Here is a 13,816-nt window from a genome sequence, read left to right on the forward strand (position 1 = left end):
CCACCTACGTATGGAGAAACGATCATCATAATAAAGTAAGAGAAATCAAAGCGCGATCGGAAAGATTTACGTGTTCCTTTTTCCCACGCGCCATTCGAGAATGGAATGGTAGAGTAGTAGTATGAAAGTGGTTCGATGAACCCTCTGCAACGCACTTAAGTGTGAATTGCAGAGTAACCATGTACATGTATATATAGTTGTAAATAATTGGTCACACCCAGATCATTCATATAATTTCAAATAAAATTTGTTCATAAATAAATAAGCCAGTACTCTTGCACAAGAGTGCTCACGTTAAATGACAATGGTTTTTCGGAAGCGTCTTTCGTTCCTCTTTTCTACTGTGGCATGTGCTAAAGCATGCGATTAACCACTTAAATTTGCACACGTTTTTAATAGTACTTGCAGCCAATATTTAAATAAAAAAGCTGACAAAAAAGAAACGTGTTCATAAAATAACTACTCAAGTACGAACATGGACGATAAATAGTTCGGACAAGAAGAGAATAGAAGCTTTCGAAATGTGGTGCTACAGAAGAATGCTGAAGATTAGATGCATAGGTCACATAACTAATGGTGAAGTATTGAATAGAATTGGGGAGAAGAGGAGTTTGTGGCACAACTTGACAAAAAGTAGGGACCGGTTAGTGGGACATGTTCTGAGGCATCAAGGGATCACAAATTTATCATTGGAGGGTAGCGTGGAGGGTAAAAATCGTAGAGGGAGATCAAGAGATGTATACACTAAGCAGATTCAGAAGGATGTAGGTTGCATTAAGTACTAGGAGATGAATAATCTTGCACAGGGTAGGGTAGCATGGAGAGCTGCATCAAACCAGTCTCAGGACTGAAGACAATAACAACAACAACAACAAGTACGAAAATATGTGAGGGAGTTATGCTGTACTCATTTACTGTGTAATTGTGGAGTATATGATGTTCTGACAAACACTTGCATAATAAAACACATAGATACACTATGTGATCAAAGGTATCCGGACACCTGGCTGATAATGACTTACAAGTTCGTGGCGCACTCCTTCGGTAATGCTCGAATTTGGTGATGGCCCATCTTAGCCTTGATGACAGTTTACAATCCCGCAGGCATGCGTTCAATCAGGTGCTGGAAGGTTTCCTCGGGAATGGCAGCCCATACCGCACAGAGTGCTGAACTGAGGAGAGGTATCGATGTCAGTCGGTGAGGCCTGGCACGAAGTCGGCGTTCCAAAATATCCCAAAGGCGTTCTGTAGGATTCAGGTCAGGAATCTGCGCAGGACAGTCCTTTACAGGGATGTTATTGTCGTGCAACCACTCCTCCACAGGCTGTGTATTTTGAACAGTTGGTCGATCGTGTTGAAATATGCTGTCGCCGTCCCCGAAATCCTCTTCAACAGTGGGAAGCAAAAAGGTGCTCAAAATGTCAGTGTAGGCCTGTGCTATGACAGTGCCTCGCAAAACAACAAGAAGTGCAAGCCCCCTCCATGAAAAACATGACCACACCATAACACCACCGCCTCCGAATTTTACTGTTGGCGCTATACACCCTCACCATGCCATCGCATCGCCACTTTGTGTACCGTGATTCGTCACCCACACAACGTGTTCCACTGTTCAATCGTCCAATGTTTACGCTCCTTACACCAAGCGAGGCGTCGTTTGGCATTTACCTGCCTGATGTTTGGCTTATGAACAGCCGCTCGACCATGAAATCCAAGTTTTCTCACCTCCCACCTAACTGTCATAGTACTTGCAGTGTATCCTGATGCAGTTTGTAATTCCTGTGTGTTGGCCTGGATAGATGTTTGCCTATTACACATTACGATCCTCTTCAACTGTCGGCTCTCCCTGTCAATCAACAGACGAGGTCGGCCTGTACGCTTTTTGTGCTCTACGTGTCCCTTCACGTTTCCACTTCACTACCACACCGGAAACAGTGAACCTATGGATGTTTAGGAGTGTGGAAATCTCGAGTAAAGACGTTTGACATAAGTGACACCCAATCACTCACCACGTTCCAAGTCTGTGAGTTCCGCGGAGCGCCGCATTCTGCTCTCTCACTATGTCTAATGACTACTTAGATCGCTGATATGGAGTACGTGCACAATGCACCAAATATGAAAAATGTATGTTTTTGGGGTGTCCGGATACTATTGATCACATAGTGTATAAAAGATGTCATAAGTCAACAAATACAATAGGTTCATATGGGTGGCTTTCTGGGATGATAGCTGTCATCCAATGCTATTACCTGAGATATCGTTTGTTGAAATCGTATGAAGCGGATAAATTTTGTTAATAATACAGAGGTTGATTGTAAAAATGTTTATTCGCTGTGAAATATTAGCTTCTGTAGTTTTCAAAATTCTGAAAATATTGTTGTGTCAATAGATGTGCTTCATTTTTCTGAGTTCGCTAATGTGTCCAGATTTGCTTTAATACACGACTGTAAATTACTATAGATTCTCAGTGAGCTGCAAGTCGTACAACAACGTCACCTCGCCTCATATTATCTCTAAGCGGCCAAATCGCTCGCCTACATGCACGTAACGCTACAAGGAGACGGAGGTTGGCACTAGTGAAGTGCTGAAAGTAGTAGCTTAAAGAATAGTAAATAAAAATTGATTGAAATAGCTTGTTGTTTGGTTCTTGTTTTATATGCTGGTTACTGCCGTCTGGTTTCTGTTCAAGCTGCAAATAACATTTCATTCGCATTATTTTTTCTCTTTTTTCACACTGAATTGATCTATACCAGTCTCTCCATTTACAATTCGTCTGGTACTACTAATGGCGTTTTTGCGTGATTTGATATTTCACAAGGAAATTGGTTTATCTTTGTATTTATCCGTTATTAATACTAATTTAACCTTTTTCATAATTATGAGAATATTCGGTGGGATTGCTATACAACGGTTTGTGCACTTCAGAAAGCTAGTCGTCTAGACATCATTTACGTTGAGTTTAATTAAAATTAATGAATTTATACATTTCGTACAGTAAAAATAATTGAATGAAACTTTTTATTCAATAAATGTGCTCGTAAATTTGGTGGCCCACTTTGTAATACATGTTGTTCTCGTTGTTTTCTTAAGTCCAGAGACTGGTTTGATGCAGCTCTCCATGCTACTCTATCTTGTGGAAGCTTCTTCATCTCCGACTAACTACTGCAACCTACATCCTTCTGAACCTGCTTAGTTTATTTATCTCTTGGTCTCCCTCTACCATTTTTGCCCTCCGTGCTTCCCTCCAATACTAAATTGGTGGTCTCTTGATGCCTCAGTACGTGTCCTACCAACCGATCCCTCCTTTAATCAGGTTGTGCCACAAATTCCCCAATTTTACTCAGTACCTCCTTAATAGTTACGTGATGTACCCATCTAATCTTCATCATTCCTCTGTAACACCACATTTCGAAAGCTTCTATTCCCTTCTTGTCCAAACTATTTATCGTCCATGTTTCACTTCCATACAAATACTATCAGAAAAGACTTCCTGACACTTAAATCTGTGCTCGATGTTAACAAATTTCTCTTCTTCAGAAACGTTTTCTTTGCCACAGCCAGCCTACATTTTATATCGTCTCTACTTCGACAATCAGCAGTTTATTTTTCCTCGGCATCATCTGATTTAATTCGACTACATTCCATTATCTTCGTTTTGCTTTTGTTGATGTTCATCGCATATCCTCCTTTCAAGACACTGCCCACGTCCGTCACTGTCCCTGACAGAATTACTTTGTCATCTGCAAACCTAAAATTTTAATTTCTTCTCCATGTTTTTCAATTCCTACTCTACATTTGTGTTTTCTTTCATTTACTGCTTGCTCAATATACAGATCGGGGATAGGCTGCAATCCTGTCTCACTCTCTTCTCAAGCACTGCTTCCCTTTCAAACCCCTTGACTCTTATAACTGCCATCTGGTTTCTGGAAATATTGTAAATAGCCTTTCGATAATACATAGAGAACATTTATTTCGAACTACATAATCAAATATGTATTTTTTGTGTAACATTACCTTTGAACTCGTGATCGCGCCAAAGTGGCACATGTAACTCAGTTAGTTATCTGTGGTACACGTTGTTGGTTTTCTGTGGTTGAAGGAGCCAGACATATTTAACTGAAACTGTTCAATGCTGTGACTGTCGGAAAGATTTGAGAATGGAGATTATTTTCTGTTTACATTCTGTTTGTGAAGAAATGATTGTTTTTACAAGTGTCTGATTAGAAGTGAACGCAATAAATCGCCGAGATGAAAACGAAAAATGAGTTGCTGTCGTAACTATCTGAAGAATCCGGACCGACATATTAGATAGGACGGAGTCTTCATTTCAGCCGTATACTCAGCAATTGTCCACAAGATACGTAGAGACTGGCTTTTTATATAGCTTTCACTCAATGGGCTGTTTTCAAGCTGAAAAAAGCGATGGTTCACTAACATTTCATGCTGTCATTTTCGCCTGTTACTGTCAGAGATACCATTGTGTGGGATAGTTATACCAGCTGCAATCAGAATTTCAAAGATTTTATTTCACTCATCATATTCACAAACATAGCTAACACTTGGTTTAAGAATCATAAAAGAAGGTTGTATACATGGAAGAACCCTGGTGATACTAAAAGGTATCAGATAGATTATATAATGGTAAGACAGAGATTTAGGAACCAACTTTTAAATTGAAAGACATTTCCAGGGGCAGCTGTGGACTCTGACCACAATCTATTGGTTATGACCTGTAGATTAAAACTGAAGAAACTGCAAAAAGGTGGGAATTTAAGGATATGGGACCTGGATAAACTGAAGGAACCAGAGGTTGTACAGAGTTTCAGGGAGAGCATAAGGCAACAATTGACAAGAGTGGGGGAAAGAAATACAGTAGAAGAAGAATGGGTATCTCTGAGGGATGAAGTAGTGAAGGCAGCAGAGGATCAAGTAAGTAAAAAGACGAGGGCTAGTAGAAAGCCTTGGGTAACAGAAGAAATATTGAATTTAATTGATGAAAGGAGAAAATATAAAAATGCAATAAATGAAGCAGGCAAAAAAGAATACAAACGTCTCAAAAACGAGATCGACAGGAAGTGCAAAATGGCTAAGCAGGGATGGCTATAGGACAAATGTAAGGATGTAGAGACTTATCTCACTAGGGGTAAGATAGATACTGCCTACAGGAAAATTAAAGAGACCTTTGGAGATAAGAGAACCACTTGTATGAATATCAAGAGCGCAGTTGGAAACCCAGTTCTAAGCAAAGAAGGGAAAGCAGAAAGGTGAAAGGAGTATATAGAGGGTCTATACAAGGGCGATGTACTTGAGGACAATATTATGGAATGTCGATGAAGATGATATGGGAGATACAATACTGCGTGAAGAGTTTGACAGAGCACTGAAAGACCTGAGTCGAAAAAAGGCCCCGGGAGTAGACAACATTCCATTGGAACTACTGACGGCCTTGGGAGAGCAAGTCCTGACAAAACTCTACCATATGGTGAGCAAGATGTATGAAACAGACATCAAGAAGAATATAATAATTCCAATCCCAAAGAAAGCAGGTGTTGACAGATGTGAAAATTACCGAACTATCAGTTTGATAAGCCACAGCTGCAAAATACTAAAAGGAATTCTTAACAGACGAATGGAAAAACTAGTAGAAGCCGACCTGGGGGAAGATCAGTTTGGATTTCGTAGAAATACTGGAACACGTGAGGCAATACTGACCTTACGACTCACCTTAGAAGAAAGATTAAGGAAAGGCAAACCTACGTTCCTGGCATTTGTAGACTTAGAGAAAGCTTTTGACAATGTTGATTGGAATACTCTCTTTCAAATTCTAAAGGTGGCAGGGGTAAAATACAGGGAGCGAAAGGCTATTTACAATTTGTACAGAAACCAGATGGCAGTTATAAGAGTCGAGGGGCATGAAAGGGACGCAGTGGTTGGGAAGGGAGTAAGACAGGGTTGTAGCCTCTCCCCGATGTTATTCAATCTGTATATTGAGCAAGCAGTAAAGGAAACAAAAGAAAAATTCGGAGTAGATATTAAAATCCATGGAGAAGAAATAAAAACTTTGAGGTTCGCCGATGACAATGTAATTCTGTCAGAGGCAGCAAAGGACTTGGAAGAGCAGTTGGACGGAATGGATATTGTTTTGAAAGGAGGATTTAAGATGAACATCAACAAAAGCAAAACAAGGATAATGGAATGTAGTCGAATTAAGTCGGGTGATGCTGAGGGAATTAGATTAGGGAATGACACTTTTAAAGTAGTAAAGGAGTTTTGCTATTTGGGGAGCAAAATAACTGATGATTGTCGAAGTAGAGAGGATATAAAATATAGACTGGCAATGGCAAGAAAGCGTTTCTGAAGAAGAGAAATTTGTTAACATCGAGTATAGATTTAAATGTCAGAAAGTCGTTTCTGAAAGTATTTGTATGGAGTGTAGCAATGTATGGAAGTGAAACGTGGACGATAAATAGTTTGGACAAGAAGAGAATAGAAGCTTTCGAAATGTGCTGTTACAGAAGAATGCCGAAGATTAGATGGGTAGATCACATAACTAATAAGGAAGTATTGAATAGGATTGGGGAGAAGAGAAGTTTGTGGCACAACTTGACCAGAAGAAGGGATCGATTGGTAGGACATGTTCTGAGGCATCAAGGGATCACCAATTTAGTATTGGAGGGCAGCGTGGAGGGTAAAAATTGTAGAGGGAGACCAAGAGATGAATACAATAAGCAGATTCAGAAGGATGTAGGTTACAGTAGGTACTGGGAGATGAAGAAGCTTGCACAGGATAGAGTAGCATGGAGAGCTGCATCAAACCAGTCTCAGGACTGAAGACCACAACAACAACAACATTCACAAACACTCTCGAAATACATAAATGCTGTAAACGTAAATCTCCCTTTCTTTCTTGTAAGATGACGATTGCTGTACATACGAAAAGCGTCATCTGAGTTAGGCTCTGCAGCACAAACAATACATGTTAACGTCTATAGCGTTCGCTGCAACGAACTGCCATTTATTGCGCCAGGTGCTCTGTCTTCCATACTAATGGGAAGCCATATTGTAACCGTTAGTGGTATTATATACTGGATGCTAGTTTGGCGTTATTCTCATGGCAACAAGTGGTGAGGATCAATTTAAAAGTTGATATTGTTTCGTTGGCAAATTTATCCAAAATCTGGGAATAACAGCCACTTATTTTGTTGAACGAAGTAGTGCTTTAAAGGCGGTCGAAACCCATTTTCAGCTTTCGTCTGGGAGGCGTTTGCCGGTATGTGGAAAATGCCTTGTCTAGGTCCCTTTCGGGCGCCAAAATCGCGTTCACAAACCTGCGTCCAATTATTAACGCGAATTACATGACCCGTGCGTAGCCATCTAATGCCATATACCTCCACAAGCCTGGCAACAAACTGATACATAGAATCAGTGATGCATTTCGTTCCAAAGATGGACAAACAAGTTATAAAGTAGGTGGCTATAATGTTTTGGCTCATCAGTGTGTATAAGACGTCTATCATTTTAAAATATAACCTCTGTACTCGGGACCAGTTTAAAATAACATGACTGCTATAGTAGCGTATATAGGAAAACATAAAAACCACAATATATCGCAAAGAACATTACTCTAGATGGGTTGATTCGACGCTGGGTGTAGAGCAATGCTCTGTGCGATGTATTTTTAGTTTTTATGTTTACCTTTGTATGGCACTATGGCTCACCAGCTAGTTCGAATACTATCACAGATTCCTTTCCTGCATTTTATTTTTTTAACAACTGAGCAGCAACATCGTAGACATGGCGTTCTCGATACTTCGGCCTCGATAGTCAATATTTATACACATTGGTGACTTTTGTGAATAAGCAGGTAATAACGCAGAGCAAAGGATAGTGAATCTCTCACACCATGCTGACGATTTTTTTCACGTTAAGTACCAAAAGACACCTTGACTGCCAGCGGTCTCAAATAAAATGTCTCTTGTACGGGGACAAGTGGTAGTTCCACATTATGCATAGTACGTAAATTATTCTGCAGCATCCGTTTGGAAAACAGTAAATGTATTACAGTGCTTAGGAAGAAAGATAACGTGTTTCGTTCACAGCTAACGTAGTTACGCTAATGCACGTTTAGCCATATCAGAAATTTATATGCGTGCGAGTTAAGAAACGTTGTGGCAGTTCTGGAACATTGCTGGAAGATTAATTCATTTGAGTTTTGCTGTACGGCTTGATACTTATCTCGTCTCCCCAACGACGCACAACAATGCCGGCGTGTCTGCGTCAGCTACTCTCTCCTCCTGTTGACTTCTTCTCCGAAAAGTTCCATTGCAAATGCAAGTTCTCGTCACATCGGGATGTGGAGATCGTAGTTCGATAGGAGAATAGAATGAAAACTTGCGACTTCCACATATTATAACTTATACGTCTTTATCGCGCCAGCTCAGAAGACCAACAGACACTGTCATCTGTGAAAAAAACAATTGAGGTACATAAAAAAATTGATAGCATAGCTTTCAATTTTCTGTCAGCTTACTCAGATATGATCAAACCTCCCTAAAATATCTTTGCCGGCCGGGGACGGCGCGAGTAAGAATTATTACAAATATTTATTTATGACTGTAGGGCGTTTAAAGAAACTTCACAGTATTCGTCTCCAAGGGTGTCGTGTTTTCTTGACCGGTACCACAGCGCCCCTTTAATTCATACCCGAGCAGCCCGTCGCTCTTGATTTCGGTTCTCTCATTCATTTCTGAGCCTCTTTTTTGACTTCGTACAGCAGGAAGCAAAACATTTGCCAAGATAATAGCGCATAGAGCGAGAATTATCGTGAGAAAAGTAGTTCAAATGGCTCTGAGCACTATGGGACTTAACTTCTGAGGTCATCAATCGCCTAGAACTTAGAACTACTTAAACCTAACTAACCTAAGGACATCACACACACCCATGCCTAAAGCTAACTAACCTAAGGACATCACACACATCCATGCCGGGGGAAGGATTCGAACCTGCGACCGTAGCGGTCGCGCGGTTCCAGACTGTAGCGCCTACACTCAAACAGGTTTTCGGAAAGGAAGGCCTTGCCGGCATAACATTTTCCAATTCAAACGAATAATATAAAAAAAAGAGAACACAGTTTAAAAATCTACAAGATCTTCGCATCTGTAGTAAAGTTTGTGGTAATATACCCAGAGGAGAAATATGGAATATTACGAAAAAACCGGACTAGTGCGAGAAGGACTCGCTCTGTGAAGGCTCTGTACAATAATAGATAATAATAATAATAATAATAATAATAATAATAATAATAATTTCACGTGACTGAATGGTGCGGTGCGGGTTTTGCTACTGGACACCACTTCACCGACATGCGTGCCCCGAACCTACCCTAGTCATCCAACTGGGAAAAGGGGACCTACAGTTTAACGTGGAATGCAATTCATGTATCATTTCTGACGACTCCTCACATCGTTGAGAGACGAAGACTAGGTTAAAACGACGAGTGAAAAATCTCTGGTCCGACCGAGTTTCGATACCGCAAGTTAACTTGATAACCATATCCTTTCCAGCGAAAAAGGGGTGTTAGCAATAAAACACACAGATGGATATCGTAGTAATCCTATGATCGTTCCGTTCCTATCGACTGAAGAATTGAATCCTAAAAAAGAGATATAGCATTACATCTGATCGATGGTGTCTGAAGTACACATACAGCAAAGCAGATAAGTGTAAAGCTAAAATATGGAAATGTCTCTCGAGGAAGTAATAACGAAGGAGATGTGGATGTTGCATTTCTCTGATACTTTTTGATACTTAAGCCACGTTGTGGCTGGAATGGAAATAAAAGGATTATAAAATTTCATTCAGAGGACAGCTTCAAAGGAAAAAAAATTATCTAAACTCTTATGTTTGCTGTCGACCGGATTCTAGTTGCGGATAAGGAAGATAACATACAGAGACCAACATAAAATAGCAAAACAACGTAATCCAAGCTTACCGAAATATAGAACTAAGTCCATGGCATTCCAAGACTCACAACCTGTAAGATGTAAGTTCATATCAGAAAACAGAACTATTGAACAAGCTAGCTCCCTGTGGTTCTTGGGCTGTAACATGCCGTATCTTGGTGAAGTGCGTATTGAAAAAAAGAGGTTGAGAGATTCAGCATGGGGCGTGACATGTCAAAACAATCATCAGCAAAAAATTACGAATGGACACAATGCTAAAATTTTACTAGGCTGTGGCAGTTCCCAGTGGACTATATGGAAGTGAAATATGGACTGTGGAATCTAGAACACAAGTGACAGGTTAAAAAAAATCAGACCATTAGGTAGAATGTAGGAATTTACGGATAAAGTAACAAAGGAGTACAGAAAAGAAATATAGAAAGAATAGGCAATGAAGCTATTCCAAAACTAGTTACAGTACATCCCTAAGGGATGAAACAATGTTAGACCAGAGAAGACAGGTAGATCAAGAAGCAGCAACGGTCCAATTAGCCTAATGCTTCAGAGGAAGAATAGGTTCTCGGTCTTCCACTTCACAACAGCTTACGACAAACAGCACTACACCTCTCATTTGTTGCTCAACAGATAATCATCAAGCAACTGTCTTCGGTGTTGCTTTTTAATACGCCTGTTGGCATTATCATATGCACACAACATAACTTTTCGCAATTATACAATAGTGCAGTGCCTGTCTTATTCCGAATTACGTCGTGAAGTTCCTTCGGACATGCATGTCGTGACTCGTGATCGGATAGCCAAATGGTAAGGACGGCCAATCGCGATAAGCGGCAAGTCCGGGATCGAGTCTTGGTTCGTGACAAGTTTTTGTTGTTGTCATTCCATTACACAGCTGGTACTTGACCATATTCGCAACTGTGAATACACTTGACGAATTTAATGAGGAGTGTAGTCACCGCAGAACTCCGCACCGTACTTCAGAACAATCCAGGCAGTACAATATCTTAATGAGACCTTGTTTATTTTTTATTTCATGTTTTCCCCGACATGGTATACCTTAAAGTGTCACATAACGGGCTGTGTGGTTCCGTGACTGTAACATGACACTTATTCATATAACTGACGTGACAAACTTGACACTATGTTGCTAAAGGCAAGGTCCCGAGTTCGAGTGTCGGTCCGGCTCACAGTTTTAATCTGCCAGGAACTTTCACATCAGCGCACACTCCGCTGCAGAGTGAAAATCTCATTGTGGTTCAAAAATGGCTCTGAGCACTATGGGACTCAACTGCTGTGGTCATCAGTCCCCTAGAACTTAGAACTACTGAAACCTAACTAACCTAAGGACGTCACACACATCCATGCCCGAGGCAGGATTCGAACCTGCGACCGTAGCAGACGCACGGTTCCGGACTGCGCGCCTAGAACCGCGAGACCACCGCGACCGGCAATCTCATTCTGGAAACATCGCCCAACATGTGGCTAAGCCATGTCTCCGCAATATCCTTTCTTTCAGGAGTGCTACTTCTGCATAGTTCGCAGGAGAGCGTCTGTAAAGTTTGGAAGGTAGGAGACGAGGTACTGGCAGAAGAAAAACTGTGAGGACAGGGCGTGAGTCGTGCTTGGTCAGCTCAATCAGCCTACCTTTGGCAGGGCGACAGAGCGGACGCGTACGTGTTGACTGAGTGCGGAGCGCGAGCTCGCCTTGTTTACATTCTGACGGCCGTTGCTTAAGTGCCGGCTTACCTTGTACGATCCATGGCGAACCGTTACCGTAAATCTACACTCCGATTTACTTTCTGCAACGATTATGCCCGACCAAAAGCACTCGAGGTGGAGCGTTTTCTGCGAGAGGAAGTGAAGATCCCGGCGACCGATATTGTCGGCATACATTTGTCAATCGTGAGCAGCACGGTCCATGTGAAAATCATTAACGACGCGGCGTGCGAACGCATACTACGTGAGACCTAGCAGGGGCTCCGCGTCTGTCATGCTGATGGCAATGTGGGGGAGGTAACCGTCGACCACGCAGGCTAAGGTATGCGAACGATACGCATTTTCGAATTGCCATTCGAACTTCCTGCTGAGGAACTCGTCGCGGCACTCCGCCCATACGGCACAGTCCAAGGCCACACTGCGGAGAAGTGGACACAGTTTCGGACGTATCCTGTCCTAAACGGGGTCCGCCAGGTCACCATCGATCTCCGAAGCCACGTCCCGTCCTACTTACAGATCGGCGGATGCCGTACAATAATTATATACGACGGCCAGCCTCGGACCTGCTCCGGGTGCGGCAAAGAAGGCCACCTTAGATCCGAATGCCTACAACGGCGTATTACGCAACTTCCAGCTGCCGAAGAACCACCCACGTCGCAACCTACAGTGCTACCGGTGACCTATGCCGCTGCTCTAGCGTCTCCTACCGCTTCGCAACGTCGCCTGGTCACCACAAACGACGCCACCAACGAGCCCGAACAGATGCCGACGGAGAGCGCCTCAGACGGCCCGCCGCCTCGGCCGGCCAACGACGCCGCTTCGACGATGCCGACGCAACCGGAGGCTGACGCTGACCCCGTAAACACGATGGAGATCCCACTCGCTCGTCGTTCCTACAGCGGCCTTTCTCCCAGAACGACGCGACTCCCTTCCGTCGTCGGACACGGAGAATCGCACAAGGAAACAACGTTCTCCGAAACGTCGCAAGCGAAGACATCGCACAGTTTCCGGCCAAGAGCAGACGTTACAAGTCGAGGAGGACGTAACCGTCGACCAGCACGAGGTCTCAGAACCCACTACTGCTGACGAAGGCGTTATGAGCGCGGAGACATCTATCGGTGTGCCTGCGCCCCGTGCTGAACTAAATCATGAACGTATCACAGGCGACACTACACCACGCACAATCACAACATCTCTGCAGACAAAATGGAAGATACACCAGTGTCCGCTTCCACGGCGTGGCACGAGGAGGAGGTCGAGAAGCAGGACCCGTTACGGGACCCTGCGCCGCCACGGCCGCACCACTGATCATACTCTCCCCAGACTCCCCTGCGGACCAGCGGGATAACGTCCCGCTGCGACGCCCACACCCTTGCGCGGACATTGAAGTGGACCAGCCTCCAGCAATCCGACACCAGGCCTACCGGATAGCAACCATCAACACCAACAGCATCCGTTCCGGGGTGAAAATCCGCCTTATGCAGGAGATGATCTGGACTTCGGATATCGATTTCGCCCTTCTGCAGGAAGTTCACTTGGCTAGTCTCCCGCATATCATTGGCTATACCGCCCATGCCTGCGCTTTTGTTCAGTCAATGCTTTCTTTCTAGGTGACGAGTTAACCCAGAAAATTAATCCATGAGACATTATTGAGTGGAAATATGCCTGATATTGACTGTTGCCCTCTTTTAAAAAAATTTTAACGACTCACGTATTATTCTTAAACTGCATCTTGTACTCACATCGTGTTCGTAAATTTCATGGTTGCTTCAAACTTTGAATATTAAAGGTCATAGTTTTTCCAAATCAGTACACATTCGGATTTACTTACACTGGTAACAAATATATATTATAAAAGCAAGTGTGCAATGTGCGCTCCGCTGAAACTCATGCACGACTTCCCGTACGATTTTTTTTTTTTTTTCATCAGTCTACTGACTGGTTTGATGCGGCCCGCCACGAATTCCTTTCCTGTGCTAACCTCTTCATCTCAGACTAGCACTTGCAACCTACGTCCTCAATTATTTGCTTGACGTATTCCAATCTCTGTCTTCCTCTACAGTTTTTGCCCTCTAGAGCTCCCTCTAGTACCACAGAAGTCATTCCCTCATGTCTTAGCAGATGTCCTATCATCCTGTCCC

At 42.8% G+C, this 13,816-nt stretch overlaps 1 protein-coding gene across 1 annotated transcript in view; it reads left to right on the forward strand.

The window, feature by feature from the left end:
* The first annotated feature begins 12,881 nt into the window (after positions 1-12,881).
* Positions 12,882-13,816, forward strand: part of LOC126290427 (opsin, ultraviolet-sensitive-like) — a 164,562-nt gene continuing 163,627 nt past the window's right edge. Inside the window, exon 1 of the mRNA XM_049984908.1 lies at positions 12,882-12,970. Coding sequence (XP_049840865.1) covers positions 12,882-12,970 — 89 coding nt within the window. The remainder of the gene's footprint in view (positions 12,971-13,816) is intronic.

The sequence above is a fragment of the Schistocerca gregaria genome, chromosome 1 (genome assembly GCF_023897955.1).
Source record: "Schistocerca gregaria isolate iqSchGreg1 chromosome 1, iqSchGreg1.2, whole genome shotgun sequence".
Taxonomy (NCBI): Eukaryota; Metazoa; Arthropoda; class Insecta; order Orthoptera; family Acrididae; genus Schistocerca; species Schistocerca gregaria.